At 37.6% G+C, this 21,174-nt stretch overlaps 3 protein-coding genes across 4 annotated transcripts; 1 reads left to right on the top strand and 2 right to left on the bottom strand.

Moving 5' to 3' along the window:
* Positions 1-262: 262 nt before the first annotated feature.
* LOC113749872 (F-box/kelch-repeat protein At5g42350-like) lies at positions 263-3,224 on the top strand. Of its 2 annotated transcripts, XM_027293745.1 has the most exons (3): positions 263-640; positions 730-847; positions 1,268-3,224. In XM_027293745.1, exon 3 carries the CDS (start codon positions 1,367-1,369, stop codon positions 3,089-3,091), a length of 1,725 nt encoding a protein of 574 aa, XP_027149546.1. In that variant the 5' UTR covers positions 263-640; positions 730-847; positions 1,268-1,366; the 3' UTR covers positions 3,092-3,224. The 2 variants fall into 2 exon arrangements, with proteins under 2 accessions (XP_027149546.1, XP_027149547.1); XM_027293746.1 differs by lacking the exon at positions 730-847.
* A 1,077-nt stretch (positions 3,225-4,301) lies between these two features.
* LOC113749087 (U-box domain-containing protein 44-like) lies at positions 4,302-9,334 on the bottom strand. The gene is made up of 4 exons (XM_027292741.1): positions 8,952-9,334; positions 7,325-7,896; positions 6,921-7,230; positions 4,302-6,199 (listed from the first exon to the last, which is right to left on the bottom strand). Exons 2-4 carry the CDS (start codon positions 7,877-7,879, stop codon positions 4,623-4,625), a joined length of 2,442 nt encoding a protein of 813 aa, XP_027148542.1. The 5' UTR covers positions 7,880-7,896; positions 8,952-9,334; the 3' UTR covers positions 4,302-4,622.
* A 1,396-nt stretch (positions 9,335-10,730) lies between these two features.
* Positions 10,731-18,702, bottom strand: LOC113749028 (epidermal growth factor receptor substrate 15-like 1). Its single transcript, XM_027292659.1, has 13 exons — positions 18,260-18,702; positions 16,304-17,393; positions 15,875-16,093; positions 15,566-15,789; positions 14,739-14,813; positions 14,535-14,606; positions 14,341-14,439; positions 13,866-13,937; positions 13,666-13,780; positions 12,734-12,802; positions 12,335-12,632; positions 12,148-12,223; positions 10,731-11,605 (listed from the first exon to the last, which is right to left on the bottom strand). Exons 1-13 carry the CDS (start codon positions 18,404-18,406, stop codon positions 11,174-11,176), a joined length of 2,988 nt encoding a protein of 995 aa, XP_027148460.1. The 5' UTR covers positions 18,407-18,702; the 3' UTR covers positions 10,731-11,173.
* Positions 18,703-21,174: the final 2,472 nt, after the last annotated feature.

The following is a 21,174-nucleotide window of genomic DNA, read 5'->3' on the forward strand; positions in this document are numbered from 1 at the left end:
AATTAACCTGGGCCATTAACATAACACTACTATTACTGTTGGCACTGCTTGACAAAAGTTGAGGTGCGATTCCCATATCCCATAGTGGATATAATATAACAGGGTGATGGGGATGATGATGGTGGGCGATGGAGCGGAGCCCATCTCATTAATGGCAAAAAGGAAACGCAAAAAAATGAAATGAAAGAATCCAAAAAACAAAAAGGCAAAGATAGAGAAATAGAATGCTGCTGCTACTTCTAAGTAATGAACCGCTTTTACTAAATTCAGTCACTCACCCATTCATTCTTTTGCTCCCCACCTCAGCTCCTCGCTTTCCACTTTCCCTCTTTCCATTCCCCACCCAAACAAATAAACAATAATATTTTGTCTTCCCATTAATCAAATACTTCTCCTAAAGACTCTCGAGTATTTTTGCTGCTCCTACTTGTTTACTCGAGTATTTTTTTTTTCTCTTTCCTTTCTTTCTTTTGTGTTCCCTGGGAATCCCATTTCTTCCTCATAAATAACTACTGCCCTCGCCTGATCTCTTACGAGTTCTTGGCTTTGTTAAGGAGCTCGAACATGGCATTTTTATGCAGATTCAAATGGGATCTCAATCTTGGTTGATTTCTTGGCTCCTGAGCTTTTTGATAATAAGGTGTCTTCCGTTTTCCTCTTTCTGTTGCTTCTATATACCCTTTTTTTTTCCCTTTACATGTCTAATACGTGCTTGTGAATATTGCTTAGGTTGTAATAACATTCATTTTTCCCCTTCGACTTTGGGATCTTTGGGAATGACTTTCTCTGTGTTATAGCTTTTGGGCTCTGTGGATCTCAAATCTCGGTCTCCTCAGCTGGTTTTCAGGTGTCGTGTGTTTTTAATGTCAATTCCCTTTCCCAAAATACAATTTCGATGGAATTACTTTCTTCGCATGCTGATGACCTTTTTTTGTTTTGTTTTATTTTACTTGAATTTTTTATGGCCTAAGAGAATTATTATATCACCTAAAGTTGCAGTCTTGCACTTCTTCTTTTTCCTTTACTTTTTTGGGTCTTGGAACTTTTCTTTTTTTTTTTTTTTTATAATTTTTTGGGTACAATGGAACTGAAAAAATCTCAATTCAGTTGAAAACATTGTTCTTTCAGACATCTGATACATCTTTTTAGATTGGGGTGCGATGGAGTGTGTGTGTGTCCTAGATGGCTATTACGTTTTAGATGAAGAAAAGGGCGGGGGGACATACTTTCTCGGAGTATTCTGATTTGTTCATCTTGTGTTCTGTAGGTGAGTTACTAGACCGGGTTTGAGAAGAGCAATTACGGCATTATGCTAAAAATTGAGCGCTTCGATGACTTTGTTGTTCTGATATGAGAAAATAAGACCATGTCTGAAAAATTATCTGGAGAAGAATCTCTTTGTCAAGACGTTGAATCCTTGAGCGTGTCAAAACGCCTGGTTAGAAGCGTCAGCCAGAAATTGAAAAGGAAGAACCATAGAGGAGAAGGGGAAGAGGACGATGACACCAGGGCTGTATCCTTGAGCTGTCTTACCCTGTATGGCAGAGGTGGAGGATGCAAGGTAGGTGCTGAAACTGGAGAAGAGTTTGTGGATTACGGAGGTAGAAGGCGGTCAACCAGTGAGGAAACTAAAGTATATGCAGCAATTTGTGGAAAGGAGGAAACAGCTGTTGATTGCTTCGCCTATGGGATGAAGGAGAAATTCTGGAGGAGGAATAATAGGAGAATTTTACAGCTTAAAGCAGCTCCACATGACAGCATGAATGTGTTTCTTCCGGATGACATTCTGGAAATGTGCTTGCTGAGACTTCCCCTTACGAGTCTCATGAATGCTCGTCTTGTGTGCAAGAAGTGGAGGAGCTTGACATCAACGATTCGTTTCATGCATATGAGACGAGAAGGGTTGTATCAGAGTCCATGGTTGTTTCTATTTGGAGTTGTTAAAGACGGTTACTGTTCTGGGGTGATACATGCCCTGGATGTATCGCTGAACCAGTGGCATAAGATAGATGCAGCAATTCTCAAGGGAAGGTTCTTGTTTTCTGTTACCAGCGTCCAGGATGATGTGTTTGTCGTTGGAGGTTGTTCTAGCCTGACAAACTTTGGAAAAGTGGATAGAAGCTCATTTAAGACGCATAAAGGAGTTCTGGTGTTTAGCCCCTTGACGAAGTCTTGGCGCAAAGCTGCATCTATGAAATATGCTAGATCATCACCCATTCTAGGAGTTTTTGAAGTCGGTCCAGACTGTTTGATCAGAACTCAGCAAAATAGATATGAAAGAAGATTTTACCGGTCAAGGGTTGGTGGTGTGTCTGATGTCTATGAGGATCCTCACAGACTTTCAGTTCGACGTCAATTTAGGCACTCTGTGGATGGAAATGATGTTTTGACAACCCATTCAAAGCAGCATAAATTATCAGGACAAAAAGGTGAAAATACATGTAAAGATCACAAAAGGTATGTAGTCATTGCTGTGGGAGGTCTTGGATCTTGGGATGAGCCTTTAGATTCAGGGGAGCTTTATGATTTTGTTTCAAATAAATGGACAGAAATCCCAAGGCTGCCTGTAGATTTTGGGGTTGCCTGTTCTGGTGTCGTTTGCAGCGGAATATTTTATGTCTATTCAGAAACTGACAAGCTTGTCGGATATGACGTAGAAAGGGGCTATTGGGTGAGAATCCAAACCACGCCATCTCCTCCCCGTGTTCACGAGTACTATCCAAAACTCATATCATGTGGTGGTCGTTTATTCATGCTCTCTGTCTCATGGTGTGAAGGGGAAGGTCAAATAGGGAGGAGAAACAAAGCAGTTAGGAAGCTGTGGGAGCTTGATCTCATGTATTTCAGCTGGAGAGAGGTTTCAGTACATCCGGATGCACCAATGGATTGGAATGCTGCATTTGTTGCTGATAAAAGTTTGATATTCGGGCTTGAAATGTTCAAAATATTCGGACAAGTGTTGGACTTCGTGACCATGTTCGACATGTCGGACACAAGGACAAGCTGGAGTCATATTTCAAGAAATCACGTAGCTCACGAACTGGACGCAGCTTCTTGCATGACCAAGTCGATGGCAGTGCTTCATCTGTAATTTCTTTTCTTTTCTTTTTTTGGCATCGATTCTCAATATCAAAAGCGACGCGGCCATTCTTTTGTATCAATCAGTTTGTATTGTCACGAGTACATTGTTATTAGTTTATCACTCATATGATTCTTCCATTGAACTATGGCTGTCTTCTCCTCGTTTAATTTTGTGACAACAATGGAGACGTTTCATCACCGATTTATTGCTGCAGATTTTTCTGCTATTAGCGCAAAGTCCTCAGCAATGAGATGGTTTTAGATTGTGCTCAGAGGGTCGCGTCTGTCGGGATTATTCCAGCTCTCTTTCAGCTGATCAATTTCTCCTCTTTTTTTTTTTGTTTTCCCTCTTTCTTTGTGGTCAAAAACAGAGACGACTCACAAGAATTGGTATTGTCTGGATTAGATGTTGCAACGGCTAATGGTGGAAGATGCTGAACATTGATCTCTTAATGAGAACTTGTGCTACTATTGTAGATATCGTAGTCAATAAAGCTTGATGATACATACCCCAAAAAAAAACACACACACACACACACACAATCTGTAACTCCCCGACTCAGAACAAGAGTCCGTACATTTACAAGTTGTAGCCATCCGGGAAGACAATGGATGGCCAAGAAAACGGGTGAATAAGGTGCAAAAACAACTTTTCTTATTGAAATGAGAAGCATAACGTATCAATTTAATGTTCTAATAAGCAAAAGATATTGCAACGGCTCAGCAAGTCCCCAACACAAGATTTTGATATCTAGCCCTGTTTCAATTGGCAGCATCCTAGACCTACGCGAGATGAGGTGTGTCCTTCCGGTCAAGGCAGATCATAGGCCTCAGTCCGATTTTGCAAATCTTTAACTGCTATGTATGGTATCAGATATGGGGTAACCCCCCTGAACATTGAAGAACACTTGTTTCAGAGGCATGTACATATCCTGTTCTTAAATTGCAAGCAAGATCTAATTCAGTAAATAATCTATTCTGGCATAATCTAATCCGTCTAGATATCTTAAATGATCATTTCCTTCAGAGCCCTAGCAGCTTTTTCCTAAACCCGAGAGGCAGTCATAGTCTCACAAAAACTTTAAAAGAAAATTTTAAGTCAACAATCTAAAGTTGGAGCTGCTGCCAAAATACGTGCAAAACCAACCTTAGCATGAACTAAATGATGCAGGATCCAAAAGAAAGCCATTTGTCCACAAGAGGTCCCTGAGATCAGCAGATTAACACAAAAAAGGAACGGAGGTCTTCCCCTCAACAATAATTCTTTATTGAACGACAATCATACAAAAAATAATCTTACATTCCAACTTCTATATAAGTACAAATATATTGTCCATTTGAAGACTAAAATCTGCAAAATGACATCAATAGGGTGTCTGATAATCACAAGAAGAAGAAAAAAAGGGAAAAATTGAACACCCTCTACATATAAGAAAGAGAAAAAGATATTATGTACCTGCATTCTATGATGCTTAAAGAAAAACTCTACGACGACATGCATGCCAAATCCCTGACAATCATTAGCCAACCTACATGTGTCTTTATCCTACATTTGGAAAGACACCAGAGAAGTTCGGAATCTTATCCACGTGCTTCAGGGCTCGCTCGGCAATCTGGCGTGTCCGATAATCACCATGCTGGAAAGCATCCACAAGTGCAGTACTTACATTAGGGTCACCAGAAATTTCATAGGCTATATCATCAGAGCGCAAAATTCGCTCAACTGCCCAAACAGCCCTCCTCCTCAGGTTCTCTGTCCGTTTCTCCAGTAACACATCAAGTATAGGCCTGATCCCTTCTGCCTCGCACAATACATGAACCCCTTGTTCAATGTCAACCCCATCATCCAACAAGGTGCACAATGCTGCAAGAGAAGCCTCAACCACCTTTTCATTGGTGTGGTCTAGGAGGGCAACTAGCTTCCCCACAGCTTGTCCTTCCAGGAGACAAAAGGTTTCTTTGAGCGAACATGTTCCCCTGTGTACTGTACACAATCCAGTTATGATAGTCGGCTTGCCTAAACAGGGGAAAATCGAGACACAAAACCCAGGACTTGGCAATTCGGGCAATTTGGTCAAGTTTTTTGATTCTTGAGATAAGTTTTCCAAAGCCAATGCAGAAACCATCTGAACATTGTCAAGCCCATTGGTCTGTAAAAGTTCTATGAAGACAGCTGCAAGATTGTGGTTCCGACAAAGGGCAATGGCATCCAGCTCATCAGCCAAGGCAAACGTGACCCTTGACAAAACCTTAACCAGACCTTCTAGGTAAGGAGTCATAAAGCGACTACCTCTAGTCTCCCTCTGCCGGATCCTAAGAATTCTTGAGTTAACCAGCTGGAATGCACCTTCATCTAGCATCTGCCGTGTAAGACCCATATCCCTTTCAGGAAGATCAGCTAAAAGCCCAACAGCAGCAGCTTGTTCCTCAGTTATACCAATATTTTCTGATATGATTTTGATTAGGCTACCAAGCTGGCCAGATGTTCCACGTAAGCAACTAGCTAGTTCTGGACCCATATATGGAGAAAGGTTCTGGAGAAGTTTTATGGAAGCCAGTCTTAAATCTTTTTGTGGAGCTTCAATAAACTGTACCAAACTTATTGTGGCACCAGAGCTTTTAATTGCAGAAACAACACTAGAAATAGTAATCGGAGAGTTAGTCAGCCCAACAAGCACCTGAAGAAGCTTACACTCTATGGCAGGGCCAGTGTTGCTTATAAGATGGAGGAGATTATGAATGATGTCCTCTGAAACCAGAGTTTGTTGTTCAGGTCCAACGGGAACAGAGTCAAAGTCATATCCTGAACTCACAACATTAGCAAGGATTGTTGCAGATACTTCCTTCAGTCGCATGGGCAGTTGGTGGGCACCAACAGTGAAGAGATCCTTGACCAGGGGGGGAAGTATACCAGCCTCTATTAAGATTCTGGCACTTGCATCGTGTGATGACATTTGATTTAGAGCTTTCAAGGCAGCCTCTCTTGATTGGATATTACCACTCTTCAAGATGTTGATCAGTGATGACCCAACTGTTCTAGCCACCAAGACTTTCACATCATTGTTAAGAACCAAGTCACCAAGAAATTCAGCCATAGATAGTTTGGTTTCTGAAGATCCTACAACAAACAAAACAAAATAAAAAATATGCAACTTGACTCATAGGCAATAAACACTACTGGGGGATACTGGTCAAAACACACAAAGGTTTACAAGCAGCAAAACAATCCACTAATTTCCCACCCTTTAGCCCAAGAAGTTTCCTTCTCTTTTTTTTTTTTTTTCGTGTTTGATTCTTACATTTGCATGAGCACATAGCTGAACACAGCTAAAACATATAGAACGTGCTGACAGCATCACAAGGGAAAAAGTTACAACATAAATGAATGATGGATGGTTCTTCAAGCAGGGCAGTCTATTTGTTATATCAACAGCATAGGATAGCAGGTTTAGCTTTATTCGAAATAAAAATGTAACAACCAAGCAGCAGTTGTTGGATGCTATCAGAGTTCAACTAAAGGACCTTCCTCCTTCAAAGTGTGTAGCAAATGTCCTGCCTAGAAAACTGCAACTGCAAACTTAGTTCACCAGGCTCATGGTAATTACATGCAAACCCTACTCTCCAAGTAGCGATTTTCATATGTCAAACTGATGCCCAATCCATAACATAGAACAACTTCATCCCTTTGTTGAGGTTCATTCTTAACAGTAAAAGAAACATCAGCCTAAAGAAAATGGTGCCACAGCCCCTATAATTGTACCTCTCAAAAGAAGGTAAACAGCCCAAATATTTTCAAGCAATATCAGATAAATGAGTGATGATTCCTTGAAGATGCTTACCTTCAAGCAGTAGTCTCAGTAAAGGCTGCAATCTACCATTTTCAGCCATTTGTCTGACATTATTCTCAGATTTTCCCAGATTCTCCAGAGTTTTATCCGCCATCTCAACAGCCACAATGTTCTCCGACGTGCTGCTTGCCATTCCTACTAAAATGAGAATTGCTCCATTAACTGAACCAATCTTTTCACATAAAGCTTCAGATTTGGAGAGCTCATATAGCAGAAGAACCGCTTCTTCTCTTTCTTTTGATTGTTCATTAGACAATAACTTCACAACTGTGCGTACAGTGTCCCCTTGAGCCATTATTTCCTGAAAAATTAGGGAAAATGTAAATAAACTAGATAAATAGCTTCTTGTGCAAGTCAAAAAAATATCCAAAATTGGTAACAAAACCTCTAAGAACCTTATTGTCAGAATCTTCTTCAACCACAATTCGAAGAGTTTCCAAAGCTTTCAACCGAGTTCTTCGAAAGCTACTCTTTAACATATCAATAATCATAGGTATCATCTCTTCATTACGGATTACATGCTTATTTGATCGGCTTTTTTGACATATATATTGGATAAACTTCAAAGCCTGCAAAATATCTTGCTCTGAGCTGCCCGAAGTCAATGATCTCCGAGCCATATCAAGTTGAACAGCTTCATTCCTAGCATTCCATTCTTCAATTGTGTTCCGCAAGGCTATACTTGGATTCAGTTCTGTGCTCCGTAACTCTCTTTGAGTTAATGGGCAAACTAGCCTTCTTCCAGACTCTTTACATTGTTTGAACCATTTTTCAATGGCTTCTCTCTCAAAAGTTTGCCCATTCTCCAGTGTTACAGGATCCCGCATTACCTGTTTTGTCAAAGGGCATAGGAATGCATCATAGATGGGCTCTATATGTAGTCTGTCAAAATGGTAGCTATCATCTGACTGGCTTGCCAGGTCATTACCTCCATCCCAGCTTCCGGCCATCAAAAAATCACAAGAACCTGCCAAGGAATCAAACTTAAATCCCTTTTTCACGAAAAAAGAATAAATTACAGTCACAAAAAATCTCATTAAAATTAACATAGTCCTCTACAGAAAATGTTCCGATGCAGACAATGTAGAACAGAACTTAAAAGGAGAATGAACCATAAACACGTGTCTGAAGGAGGCTGCCAAGAATGTGAGGCAGTCACATTAACTAGTGTCATAAACGCAGCACGACGTTACTTGTACTACAACCCATATGACTCGCTGAAAAACATAATCCAAGTAGCTTTTTTCCCTGCTCAATCCAAGCTAGCCATCATCCTATCTATGACTTTCCATCAATCAAGTTCAATTGAAAGAAAAAGCAGGACAAGAAGACGAAAAAGAACAGATTTCATTAACCTCCGGTCATTCAAAAACTTAACATGAGTGAGTATCGCAGAGAGCTTCCAATAGGAATATCACATCTTATCCAACTTAGTTCCATTTAGTAGTCGCCCGAAAACAAGGCAACTCATTGACCTTAGTAACAAATCACCAACTGAAGTACTCAATTGCTAATAGCAATTTCCTTCGCCACTTACATTTATGCATCCCTCCCACGCCATAGACACATCATCTCTTAGTCATTTGTAAAACACAAAAATAAAAAAGTTCAGTTCACCACATCACCCACGAACGTTTGCCAAACATTTAATTCAATAGAATGTTTAGTTCAATATGCTATGAGAATAAAACCATGGCCATCTGCTAACGTAACCGCCATTTTTAGAAATGTACCTAAATAAATCTAAAGTTTTGCATCCACTAAAAATGCGGCCCGAGTTTTTCCTTTTCTGTTCTTTTTTTTTTTTTTTTGCCCCCTAACACTAAGAATAGTAGTAAAAACTAACGAATTGCAGCCCATCAATCAAATAAAAAAGCAACATAATTATCCACTTGAGACATCTCCTAAAATGCAGTGAAAACCATAAGTACTAGTCCATGAGTCCCAATTATCATACCACTGATATACATGCCAAAAAAAAGAAAAAGAAAATACTACCCAGATAAACATCCAAATACTTACAGTGTCAAAATTGTTGAAGCAGTTGAGGGAGTGGTTGCTTGGGAATTTCCAAAATCAACCCGGCATAAAAAAAAATGTGATTTTTTTCAGATCGAGTAAAGTACAAAGTAGAAAGCCAGCAATTCGGATTCTTCCATGAACGGTTATTTCAGTTGGGATTAGGGTTTGTCTAAGTCCATCGAGGACGGAAACTGGGCAGAAGAAACAGGGGAGGGGTAAGATGGGAACACAAACACAAATTGGAGACAAAAAAAAAGTTGGCAGCTGTTGATCAAGGAAACCACCAACAACTAAACTACAAATCACCCAAATTTCTTTTCTTTTTTTTTTTTTTTTGGTAGTGATGATCAATTATTGTTATCTCTATATATATTATCCCACACCATCGAGTTTTTCTTCTGCCTTTTATTATATTTTCGGTGTAGGATTTATGAAAGATTTAAAGGGAAGGTTGACTTGGTGCCAAGGCAAGGCAGCTCGTTTTAGTCATCGCTGGGTCACCGTAGGCAGCAGCTGTACTACAACAAGGCATAGCTTTCGTTGTCCCTATAATTATTACTGTTTGAAAAATGTCGCTTTCTGCAAAATTACCGCCAATATTACCCAACTTTTCCAATATTTACTTAATGATGATTCCTTTTAAAGTTTCGACTTGAATGAGTGAACCACAAGAAAATAGTTACTAAACTATTTAATTTGGCATGATTCTGTTAATTTCTATTTTTTTTCCTTTTTGGTTAAAAAAATCGTTCAATCCTTTAAAACAAACTTTTCAAAACATGGCCATTCAGTCAATGCAAGATAATAAAAAGTTACTCGTGACATATACCGGTAACTTTTTAATGGTAAAAATATATTGAAAATCTTTGAGTTCGAGAGGCAATTTGAAAAGAAAAAAGTTATCTTGGGGCCAATATACTAATATCAAAGAATTAATTACTTTATTTAAATTACACAAAAGTCCCTAATCTATGCCTAATTTTCATTTTCCTACTCCATCATCCAATCTTTGCCGCCTCCCTAACTCGGTACTTTCGCCTCTCCATCACCCCTACCCTTTTCCATTCCCCACATGATCCTTTTTTCTCGATCATTTCCCTTTGCTCGACACTCTTTTCTTGTTTTCATTTACTCTAATCTCATTTTTTCCTCCTATCAAATCTTTGGTGAGAGGGAGAGCAGTTGAAAGGGCGAGGAGGAGGGTGAGAAGTGGTAGTTTGATGGAAAAAGTGAGGGCCGCGAGAGGCAAGGCAGGCCAAAGTAGGCTTGGAAGTAGGGGTGGCAAGGACCTTTTTTTTAAAATTTATTCCAATTCTATTTTGTAGGTTATCTTGCAATTCTATCATCTAATCCCTACTTGTACAGGTCATTATATCCTCTTTTGGTAAATGCAAATTAGGAGTTCAAAAATTAAAAAAAAAAAAAAAAAAAAAAAAAGTCCAATGCCAAACCCCCCACCACTCTCTGCCTTTTATATATGGCAAGTACTGATATTTGTGTAAACCTATTTATTTGGCAATAATTTTATTACTTGGGAGATAAAATGGCACACTTGACGATGTTTCTTTTTCCTTTCTGTTAATATATGTGATGATTCCACAAGCTACCTATAAATTTTGAGGGCCAACCGAACATAATTAAACCAAGTCAAGCTAATTGTCTATTTTTGTCACCTATATTACATTGAGTAATCGTTTAGAATCTCCTAAGTGCGTTATATAACCCATTTCCTGTCTAGTGACTCCATTGGTGTCCAATTTCATGTTTGAGCATCGGAAGCACAACAATGTACGGTTAAAATAATTGATCACAAATTGTTCAGTCGCACCTTATACATTATGCACACTGCAACAATCAAAGTAGCATTCCTATGCCAAATACATTTGGTCTCCCTTTACACGAAACTCTATGGCAAGATGGCAAAATTGAAAAAACACAATTACTGAGGAATACACGAAAAATGTAAACAAGTAAATACAGACAACATCAAACAAAGAGAAAATACCCCCTAGCAAAACATCAAACAAGAGAAAATACAGACATCATCAGAAAAAAACAAGACACCAGTACCCCCCTAGTAAACAAAGATAACCAAAAACTTTCCAAGGAGTACTGTGCTCTCATCTACTGCCTGTGGGCAACTCAATAAAGACAACTCTGCGTAAGACAAGAACAGCAACCATTCTTCCGGCCCAAATAGCATAAAAAGTTGTCTTTACGTCTTAGAAAGAACTCCAGCTTTCAGATCCTTTCTTAGGAGTTTGACTATCCAATGAGACCTTGAATGGACCATTTGAACCAAAGGGATCAGAGTCATCAAATGAGAATCCTCGACCATGGTCATAACTTCTAGTGCTGTTTATCGAGTCAAACCTAGTGAGGGTTTCCCTTCGTGGAGAACCGCGATCTTGCATACTGAAGGAATCGTACCTTGAGAAACTGTCAAAGAAGGGATCCCCTGCCCCAGCATTGATTCCTTGTGGTGAATTTCCAGCCCTCGAAAGTGGAGTCCCTGGAACTGAATCCTCGAAGCCAAATGGGCTACTCTTCTGGAATGAACTATCTGCCTGGGGTGATTCGGTCCTTGAAGGGCTTCCACCAAAATCACTAGAACCAAAAAAATACTTCTCAGAAGGCTTCTCATGATTTGAGTCCTGCAATAAGATTCAGTTACAGAGGCAGATATCAGTGCAGAAGTGACATCAATGTCAAGGCATTCAATACGATGCTGTCGCCCAATTCATCAAGTAACATAAATGGATAAAACGTCATAGAAATGGTTGTACATAGTATAAAAGTTTGCATCAAGGCATTCTTGAGCCGACAAATTGTATCTCTAAGTTTAAAAATGGCTGAACTGGATTGATAACTAATGTTAAAAAATGCCTGAACCACAACATGTACTGCTTATTGAGTCCAGAAGCCCCCAAATTGACCTAAATACCAAGTATACAGTGTCCATTTTAGTTGGACCATTTACCCTGAACACCGCTAAAATTTTCTCTTCAAAGACACTTTGATCCAAGTTCCTCTCAACCATGTTGAGGAGGACTTATCTAAGCATGGGACAAAATGAATTTTCACACACCATAAATGAGAATATAAATGTTTATGGATGATACAACTGGCTACTTCTCCAGTATATTGAACTTGATTAGGAAGGAAAAAGAAAAGGCATTTCTAATTTTCTACACACCTTAGCACTGAAGCCCCACACGGAATCTACATCATCATTATTGTCAAAGGTGCCCCATGCAGATTCGTCATAGCCTCTGTCCACCCAAATGGAGAGAGAGAGAGAGAGAGAGAGAGATCAGAAGACCATAAAGAAAAATAGGAAGCCAGAAATTACAAAACATGGAATCTTCATGGCAAACCTATACCTATGAGATTCGGTATCAGCCTCAAAGATCTTCCCAAAATGGTTATCAGAATAATCATGCGATGGACTTTCAGATGCAGTTTGTCTTGCTGGACTACTACGTGGGCTTTTTGATTCGTCTTCACTATGAGTATACAACGAATCAGTCTCAAAAGCACTAACGCCTTTAGTAAATGTTCTTTCTGACTTATCAGCGTTTGACATTGAATCAGGGGAAAAGCTATCTGTTGGAGAAGAATTTTCATGCTGAGGAGATGTTGGCTTGGTGTTTGCAGAAACAGCAACATCAAATGAAAAGCCTGCCAATAAAGAAAAGATGAGTGAATATCTACAAGATATTATGAGCACTCAGTGGAAAAGAAACATGAAAAATCCCTTAACAAGATATAAAGATACCAACCTTCATCTTCAAACTTATCCCATTCTTCATCCCACACAGCTGCTATCTCTGGAATGCCAGGTTGCCACCCTAAATTTAAGCACAAAAGGCAGCAAGTTAAAAAGTCACTAAGGACAAAAAGGCCTATAAGAAGAACGAAATGATCAACTCAGAAAGACCTGAGAGAAAAAAAAATCTAATTTTTTCCCAAAATTAAGCCAATTTGTGAAGAAAACGCAATAAGAATATCTTTGAGCCCAAATGAAAAGTAAAGTAAACAAAAAATAACTACTCCCAAACCCTTTTGATCTACAATTTCATCAACAGACTTCTTAAGGTGCCATAAGGCAGGAATCTGAATCTCAAAATAGCACCATAAAAAAATTCTGGGACAGGGGACGAGCATATGTGACTGCTTAAAAGTTTCCATCCCGAACCACAATAAAGTAGATGGAATTATTGCTCCCAGTGTACTCTCAAAAGTTATCCTGCCAAGCAGATGGGCTTTAATTTTAGAGCTTTGGTGGGACCAGTCAATCCAATTGAAAGAGGCATGAAGCAGCTTCCAATTGATGCTTGAAAGTCAAAATTGTGAGACTTTTTACCACTTTAATCTACAGATATAGAAAACCACTAACACAAATTGCTTTAATATCTTCCTTTGATGAGAAGCAAGGTTTCTTGATCATCAAATAATGACTTAAAAGCTCGTTGTACTTTGGGTTTGCTAGCACCATTTTTCCCATGACTCCAATACGAATGATAAAAGGCCTTTATCAGTTGTTATCTTTTCTGTCTTTATGTCCAATATTTGATGTTGCACAAATGTTCACTTCATAGTTGCTGGAACTGATAGAAATGAAGCCCATTCAATTTGAGTACTTCCCAATTAAAAGATATGCAAATAGCAACTAACAGAAAAAAGAGACATCACAAGTAGAGGATGGAAATACCAGGAGGAAGTTCAACTAAGGTGGTTGACTTCACTTTTAGACCATGTTTCTTGCAACGTTCTGTTATAGCCTTCAATAGCTCCTCAAGATCTGATTGTATGCGATCGGCCCTAACCTATAGAAGCAGAAAATGCACTAAGTTGCATAAAAATTATGTTGCATCTAAATCTTTCTTACTAGAAATTTGCTGTAAAAATCACCTGAAGAATACCATCTGCACTGCCACCTTGTTCCATCTTGATAATTGCTTGATGTAATTCTGTCTTCCTCTCCTGAAGATACATTAATTGAAATTTTCGATCACTTGATGAAATTTCAAAGAGAACCAAACGTTAAGTGACTTTAAATGGAGTTATGCCTTAATCTCTTCAAGAAACACTCAGAAAATTAAATAAATAGCCACATGCAAGTAAGGGAAATAATAACAAAAAGTCAATTATTGGATGAAAAAAAATTGAGATGCAGAATCGATGTGTATCAGTAGCAACTACAATGGCATAGAATAAATGAGGCCCAGGAGGAAGCAAGTAAATGAGTGACATGATAAACCTTCTGGGAAATTCCCCACACTAGGAGATTTTGGTATAACAAGCCGAATGTGTGGGAGTTGAAACCAAGCTCATAGGGCAATAAAACTAGAAATAGAACCAAAACAAGACCAGTTGTATCCTCAACCTGGATATCACGAAATGAAGCCTCTTCAATTGTTAATTTGGAAGCAATTTCTGCAACTTGCTTGTATTTTTCTTCATATTTCTTGCCAAGTAACTCAGCCTGAAATTGAGCAAGACAAAAATTCTTTAAGATAGCAGAACACAGAAACCATCAGTAGACCTTTGGAGAGAAAATTCTTTGATTGGAAAAGATACCTCACGCTTATCTGCCAGTGCCCTTTCTGTGATTTCATTGAGTCGATTATCACATCTACTTTTGTAAAGAACCTAATTGGGATAAACAGGTAAACAACATGGGGCACACAACAACAAAGAAAATAATGCACAATTTTTTTTAAAAAAAATCAGTCAATAGATTCTTTAAAGCTCCTAGGAAAAGAAAGAAACTCAGTTACTTACTAGATCCTGCATTTTCGTCCGGTAAAACTCAAGCTTCTCTTTTGAATCTAGAAGTAACTTCTCCTTATTTTCAACCTTTCAATTGAACAAAAGATAGTTCAGCATCCTCTATAAGTTATGCCAGCTTTTAAACAAAATTCAGCAGAGATAAAAGATATCGTGAACCTTGCACAGCACCACACAGTGAATGATATCGTGAATAACAGACACTTATCCATTCAATTCAACACTTTAAATGACCAAATCATCAGCAAAGTTAATATATTTTCCTTGAGAGAGAAGCAAAACTGTGGTTAACCGATCACCCCTTGAAAAGGTAGTCAAATAACTAAAGCAGCAGGCCTGTAGCAAAACTGGAATAGCTGGATTATGCTTATATTTTGGGAAGAGGATATAAATTCCAAATGTTAATATATAGAATAAGTATTTCAAGATTTGTATTATCAAGTTACATCAGCACGCATGTTTTAGGCAGTCTTGTCATTGATTGTCCTTATCCTTTCTCTCACACATAAAACATAAATATCAGATAAGAAGAACCACAGCAGGTTGGGCTGACTACAGTACCACGAATAAGGTAAATAATAAAAGTCAAAAGATCAGAAAAGAAAAACTTAATACTTCAAAGAATATCACTGCTCAAGTTAATGCAATCATTTCATGCAATTCAACTGGTGACACTTAAATTTTCTCCTTGTTGGCTTAATCTGGAATGAAATTTTTATAGCTCCAAAAATTATAACCATCATTTGCCAAAAGCAATGTAGGTTAGCAAGGTAAACCATATCCAACATTTCCATCAGAAAGGGTGGTGGAAGAGACCCTACCTTATTTTCAGTTTCTGCTGCAATTTGACCCTTCATCTCCAAAGAATTCTGCTGCCCGTTACTCAGCTCATTCACATGGGAATTCCCGACCAAAGGTCCTCTAGCATTCTGTTGACTGAATTGCACTGACCTTCCATCAGCCCGAGATACTGCTTGCATACCAGGCCTTACACCAGCTTGCATAATTGGCAGAGCACCAGATGAACTATGTTGTGGTCTCAAACCTAAACATACTCACAAAGTGATAATTACTCTAATGAGAAAGAAGGGCAAACAAAATTCTATTAGCACTGCCATCCAAATTTATACCATGATTTTGGCCCCAGCCAGCATTTCCATGAGATGCAGCTGGGGGCCCTGCTAGGGAGAGTAGAATCTCATCGAGCATAATAATAGAAGGAAGTTGCGGCGGCAAAGTGCGACCTTCCCTATACCGTTCCATCAGATAGAGAGCTATGCAGAATTCCCTCAAAGAAAGCATGCTATCGTTATCTTGATCTGATAAGTCCCAGACCTGCTTTAAGACCTCTGGCAAAAGGTGTACAATGGTATCACTGATTTTGACAAACTAGCATGCAACTTTGACATCACATCCCGACTTGAGAGAAGCAGAAGAGAATATGGCTATTTGAAACTTTAATAGTCTATAATCTAAAAAGATCATGATAGAACTTTGAAACTAAGACAAGGCATAACAGACAGAATGAAGCAAGACACTAAGCAAAAGTAAATGCACACCTCTCGGGAGTCTCCAACTTAAGAACAGATTGCGTGCCTGTTCACCACTAATTTTACCATCTCTGTCTGTATCCACTTCCATAAACACTTTTGCATACTTCTGAATACCAGGACGCGTCATTTTTGGCCAAGGTTGTGATTGCTCTGAACTAGAATTTCCACCACCGACAGCCATTCCAGATGACGAGAATGACTGGGAAACTTGAGGTGAATTTTGTTGGTTACGTGCAACAGGCTGCGCCTGCTGAGGCAGACCCCCTGTAGAGGACACCGTATAAGTGCTTTGCAATGCTGCAAAAGGATCAGGCTTAGCTGAAGATTCAGGAGCACTAGTTATCGGAACAATGCCTGAGGATACAGAAGTGCTGCTTGCAGAATATGCTGGTGGCAGGGAAGGTTGCTTGGGAAGACCACGGGAGGCAGAGAATGTATCACCTCCAAACATAGAATCTGTTGTAAACCCATTGCCAGGACCATGTAGAGCTTTAGGATCACTAACTGCTGATGATGAAGATGTTGAAATTGGATGTTGAACTTTTGGTGACGCTGCAAGCATGGAGGGACTAGCTGCTCTGTTAGGCATGTGTGCTGCTGGTCCACTAGAAGCTCCAACAGTTCCACCAGCAAGCCAGCCATCTGATGAGTTTGGCAGAGTAGGACCCAGCGAGCTACCTCCACTGGGAAAAGTCAAAGGAGAGACACCCTGCGGTGGATGTGAAGCAGTAGCTGTAGGCGTAAGGAGGGGAGGCCTTGTAGACTGCATACCTTGAGACTGGAGATACTGTGGATTCATACTTTCATTTGGAGGTAACTGCCCTCTGAAACCGCTACTTTGAGAAGCAGCAGGGGGAACTCCCCCAATATGTGGTGCAGATGCAGCACCTACTGAATTTAACTGAGGTGTAGGTGTAGCTGCAAGGTTAATCTGTGGAGCAGGTATTTTAGCAGAAGCAGGACCATATAATGCTGCTTTCACGATATCTGGTGTTAGTTCTCGCTTGCTCTGTGCAACGGTTACAAGTTTAAGGGCGTTATAAAACTCTGGGCGGCTGAGGTAACCATTATGGCTCTGGTCAGCATGCATCCATATCTGCAGCCACATTATCTCAATACATTCAGCAAAAGGGTCCCAACATATAAAGGACAAGATAGCATTTCTGTCTGGTAAGTAATTTCATATACATCAAAGAACTACTACGCAATGGAACAAACAGGATGTTGATAAATCAAGCAAAATATTCTCTGTGATAAGAGAAAACAACTAATATAACCCCCTGCAGGCAACTATCAATATGGTTATTATCTAGAGAAGACCAAAAAACAGTGCCATATGAGGATAAAGGGCACACCATAATCTTTCCAGAAGCCTTCCACAAAACCTAGACGAAATAAAAAAGACTCCAGGTACACCTCCTGGTGAGAGAAACACATCAAAAAACAACATGTCTTGGAAGAAATACACGACTACTGCTTTTCTAAACTGAAACAATAGATGGCTCCAATTTTAACTGTGAAGCCCGCTTCTAGATGGTCGCTACCTAATGCATGGACTCGAGAAACAAATAAGTATTGAAACTGGGATTCGTAAATGATGTCGAAACTGAGTGTAAAATTCAACCGTTTCACTTTCTGGATTGCATGTTGAAACTATCTACAATTCTTCCATCAGTGAAAATATTCCAATCCGTTCACACTTGGGGAAACAGATACGATACTTCAGAACTTCATCCACAATACCAACTAAAAATGACTAAATACGCAGACGCCAGTTTCAATAAATCATTCATTAACCAATGCAATAATTTAAGTACGGAGAAGTAAATAAACTGCAAGTTCAACTTCTATCTACACAAAAAAAAAAAAAAAATACTTTATCTCCAAAAATCAACTGAATGTATCCAAAAAAGAAATTTTGAAAAATACGAAGTATAGGAGGAAATGAAACAATTCAAAAACCTGGGCGAGAACTTGTTTAGGCAAATTGGATCCTTGAAAAAAGCCGACAGCTTCAGCTCCACTGATCTTTCCATCTTGATCCAAATCGGCTCTCCTAAAATACGCTTCGAATTGGTCCATACTTACGCCTTGATTCTGACCCGCCATCTCTTAAATAACCAAAAGCTCAATTGATTTGCTTTATCAATTAGAATCCGAAAAAGAAACTTTCAGTGAATCACCAAACCTTAACCAACAAAGTAGAAGAGCCGTGTAAACATTTTTCCCCTTTTTTTTTGGGTTTTTCAATGGATTCGTGGGAATATAATAAAACCCAGAACAATTTGGGGGTATAGCGGGGAGTTGCGGTAGACTATTCGATCGAACAGAGCCTAGAAAGTTAAAATGTTGGGTCAAATCTATAGGACAAGTTTAAACTTTAAAGTAGCAGAATCAATCGAGGAAATTGGGAGATTTTAAATAGGAACGGGGGCGTTGGCGAGGGGTAAACAAATAGAAAGTTAAAATGTTTGTTGATTTTACTGCGTTAATTTCTTCAAATTTCTTTTTTCGTTCTTATGGTGAAATACCTGAGCACAGCCTGTATACCATCAATTGTGTAGTCTCAACAAAATTTGACTGTATCATCAAGGTAAAAAAAGAAAAAACACAAATACTTTTCCAATAGATCACATCAAATTGTTACACAAATCTTTCTATAAAACTTCTAAAAATAGCAATTCAAATGAAAATTTTTCTACACAGGTTTTCTTCAAGTTAACGTGTAGAATTGGATCTTTTTTTTTTTTTTGTAAATAAATATTACCAATTGAGAATACCTGATCTACTTACTAAGAAGTTTTAATTGAATTGTTAAAACCCTCGCTACCCGCTCCCATTGAATTAATAATGCAATGATGCATATATATATATATATTATGATTTAACTTCACATAGAGCTTTGGAAGAAACGATAACTTCGATTTCCACTACTCTGTTATATAACATTTGTGGATCTAATAGCATATTCAGATAATTTTAATTCATACTTTTTTGTCATGTTCAAATTATATCACCGATAATGTGTTGTTAGCCACAATAAAGTACATTAGTCATGGGTGAATTAGTACTAACTGATAAATTTAGTTTGCATCAATTCCACTTTTTTCAATACTAATAATGGCTGATGATTTTTTATATGACATGCATCCCTAAATCCCTTGCATGTATCAATCTAAAAAATCTTAACAAAACTAGTGCTTTTAATAGAGTAGTTACCCTAGATGCAAACTTATAAATACATTTGTCTTCTTGTCATACAATAATAGAAACAAAAATTGGTTTCGTTTTTACCAAAATTATACTATTTATTCACAGTTAAAACATTATTTCAAATTTCTTGTGAATAGTAAAATTATACTATTGATTCATAGTAAAATTATACTATTGATTCATGATTAGTTAGTTTATTACCCATGCATTATGTGGTCTTGTGATTTTTTGTAATGCTCAAGCACATAAATAAACCTTTTACATTTTTTTCTATTTAGGGCTTTCTTTAGGTAAATGTTTAGGCTTAGCGCAATAAATTTTCGTATTACATTTTTTTTTTATCCATAAATCTTGCCATTTGGTAATTTTCATTTAATAAAAAATATTTGGATACTGAAGACCAATAATCATTTAGAGGCCTCTTGATAGGTTCATCTCTTCCATTTTTTTTGTTAATTATGTAATAAACATACTTAATTACTGCTATAGGCAACCAAAAAAAAAAAGAATTACTGTAAAAACAACTTAATTCGTATATAGAAAAACATGAACTTTCAGTCCAGTCGTATGCATGGAACATTGTGAGCTATAAGTTTTTCCCATTGGTACTTTTTTAAAAACTAATTGACGAGTTTTGATAAAAATATATATATAGGGAAAATCGTTCAAAACGTTTCTCACATTTCATAAAATGACTTTTTTCATCTCTCACTTTTAAAAATATAATTTTATGTCCCTTACAAATTCACATTGGTCAAATTTGGTCCTTACCTAGGTTTCCGACTGATTTTTTGCTGAAATTCATCGCGTGTCTTACATGTGATCATTTTTTAATGACAAAATTGTCAAATCAAAATTTACATAATTTATCTATAGTCTCTTATATTTTACAAAATGAATTATTTCATCCCTTACATTTTACAAAATAATTTTTTCATCTTTCACATTTTATAAAATGAATTTTTTCATCCCTCATTGATCATATGTACGAATATTTTTTTAAAAATTCATGTATATATTTATTTGATTTTATCTAAACAGTATGAATAGCATGTAATATATCTATATTTAATTCACCAAAACAAATTAATTGTAGTCATATATATGCTATTCAATAGAGAGATATATATATATGGGTTTAAATCTAATAATTTTGTTTTAAACCCACATACATATATATATAAATATATTTATTTATTTGAATTTACCATGAATATGAGTGAAAACTAACAATTTTTTTAAAAACCCCTGTATATATCTATTTTAATTTCACATGAACAATACGTTCAAACAAAAATCAAATAGAGATATATTACATGTTATTCGTATTATTCAAGTGAAATCAAATATATATATATATATGAGTTAAAAAAAGTTATTTGTACACATGATTAATGAGGAATGAAAAAATTCATTTTGTAAAATGTGATAAACAAAAAAAATTCATTTTGTAAAGTGTGAGGAACTATGGATCAAATTATGTAAATTTTGATTCGACAATTTTGTCCTTAAAAAATTATCATGTGCATGGTACATGGTGAATTCCGACAAAAAACTAGTTGAAAACCTATATCGAAACCAAATTTGACCAATGTGAATTTGTAAGATACGTAAAAGTATACTTTTAAAAGTAAGAGATAAAAAAAATCATTTTACAAAATATG

This window comes from Coffea eugenioides, chromosome 10 (genome assembly GCF_003713205.1).
Source record: "Coffea eugenioides isolate CCC68of chromosome 10, Ceug_1.0, whole genome shotgun sequence".
Classification (NCBI taxonomy): Eukaryota; Viridiplantae; Streptophyta; class Magnoliopsida; order Gentianales; family Rubiaceae; genus Coffea; species Coffea eugenioides.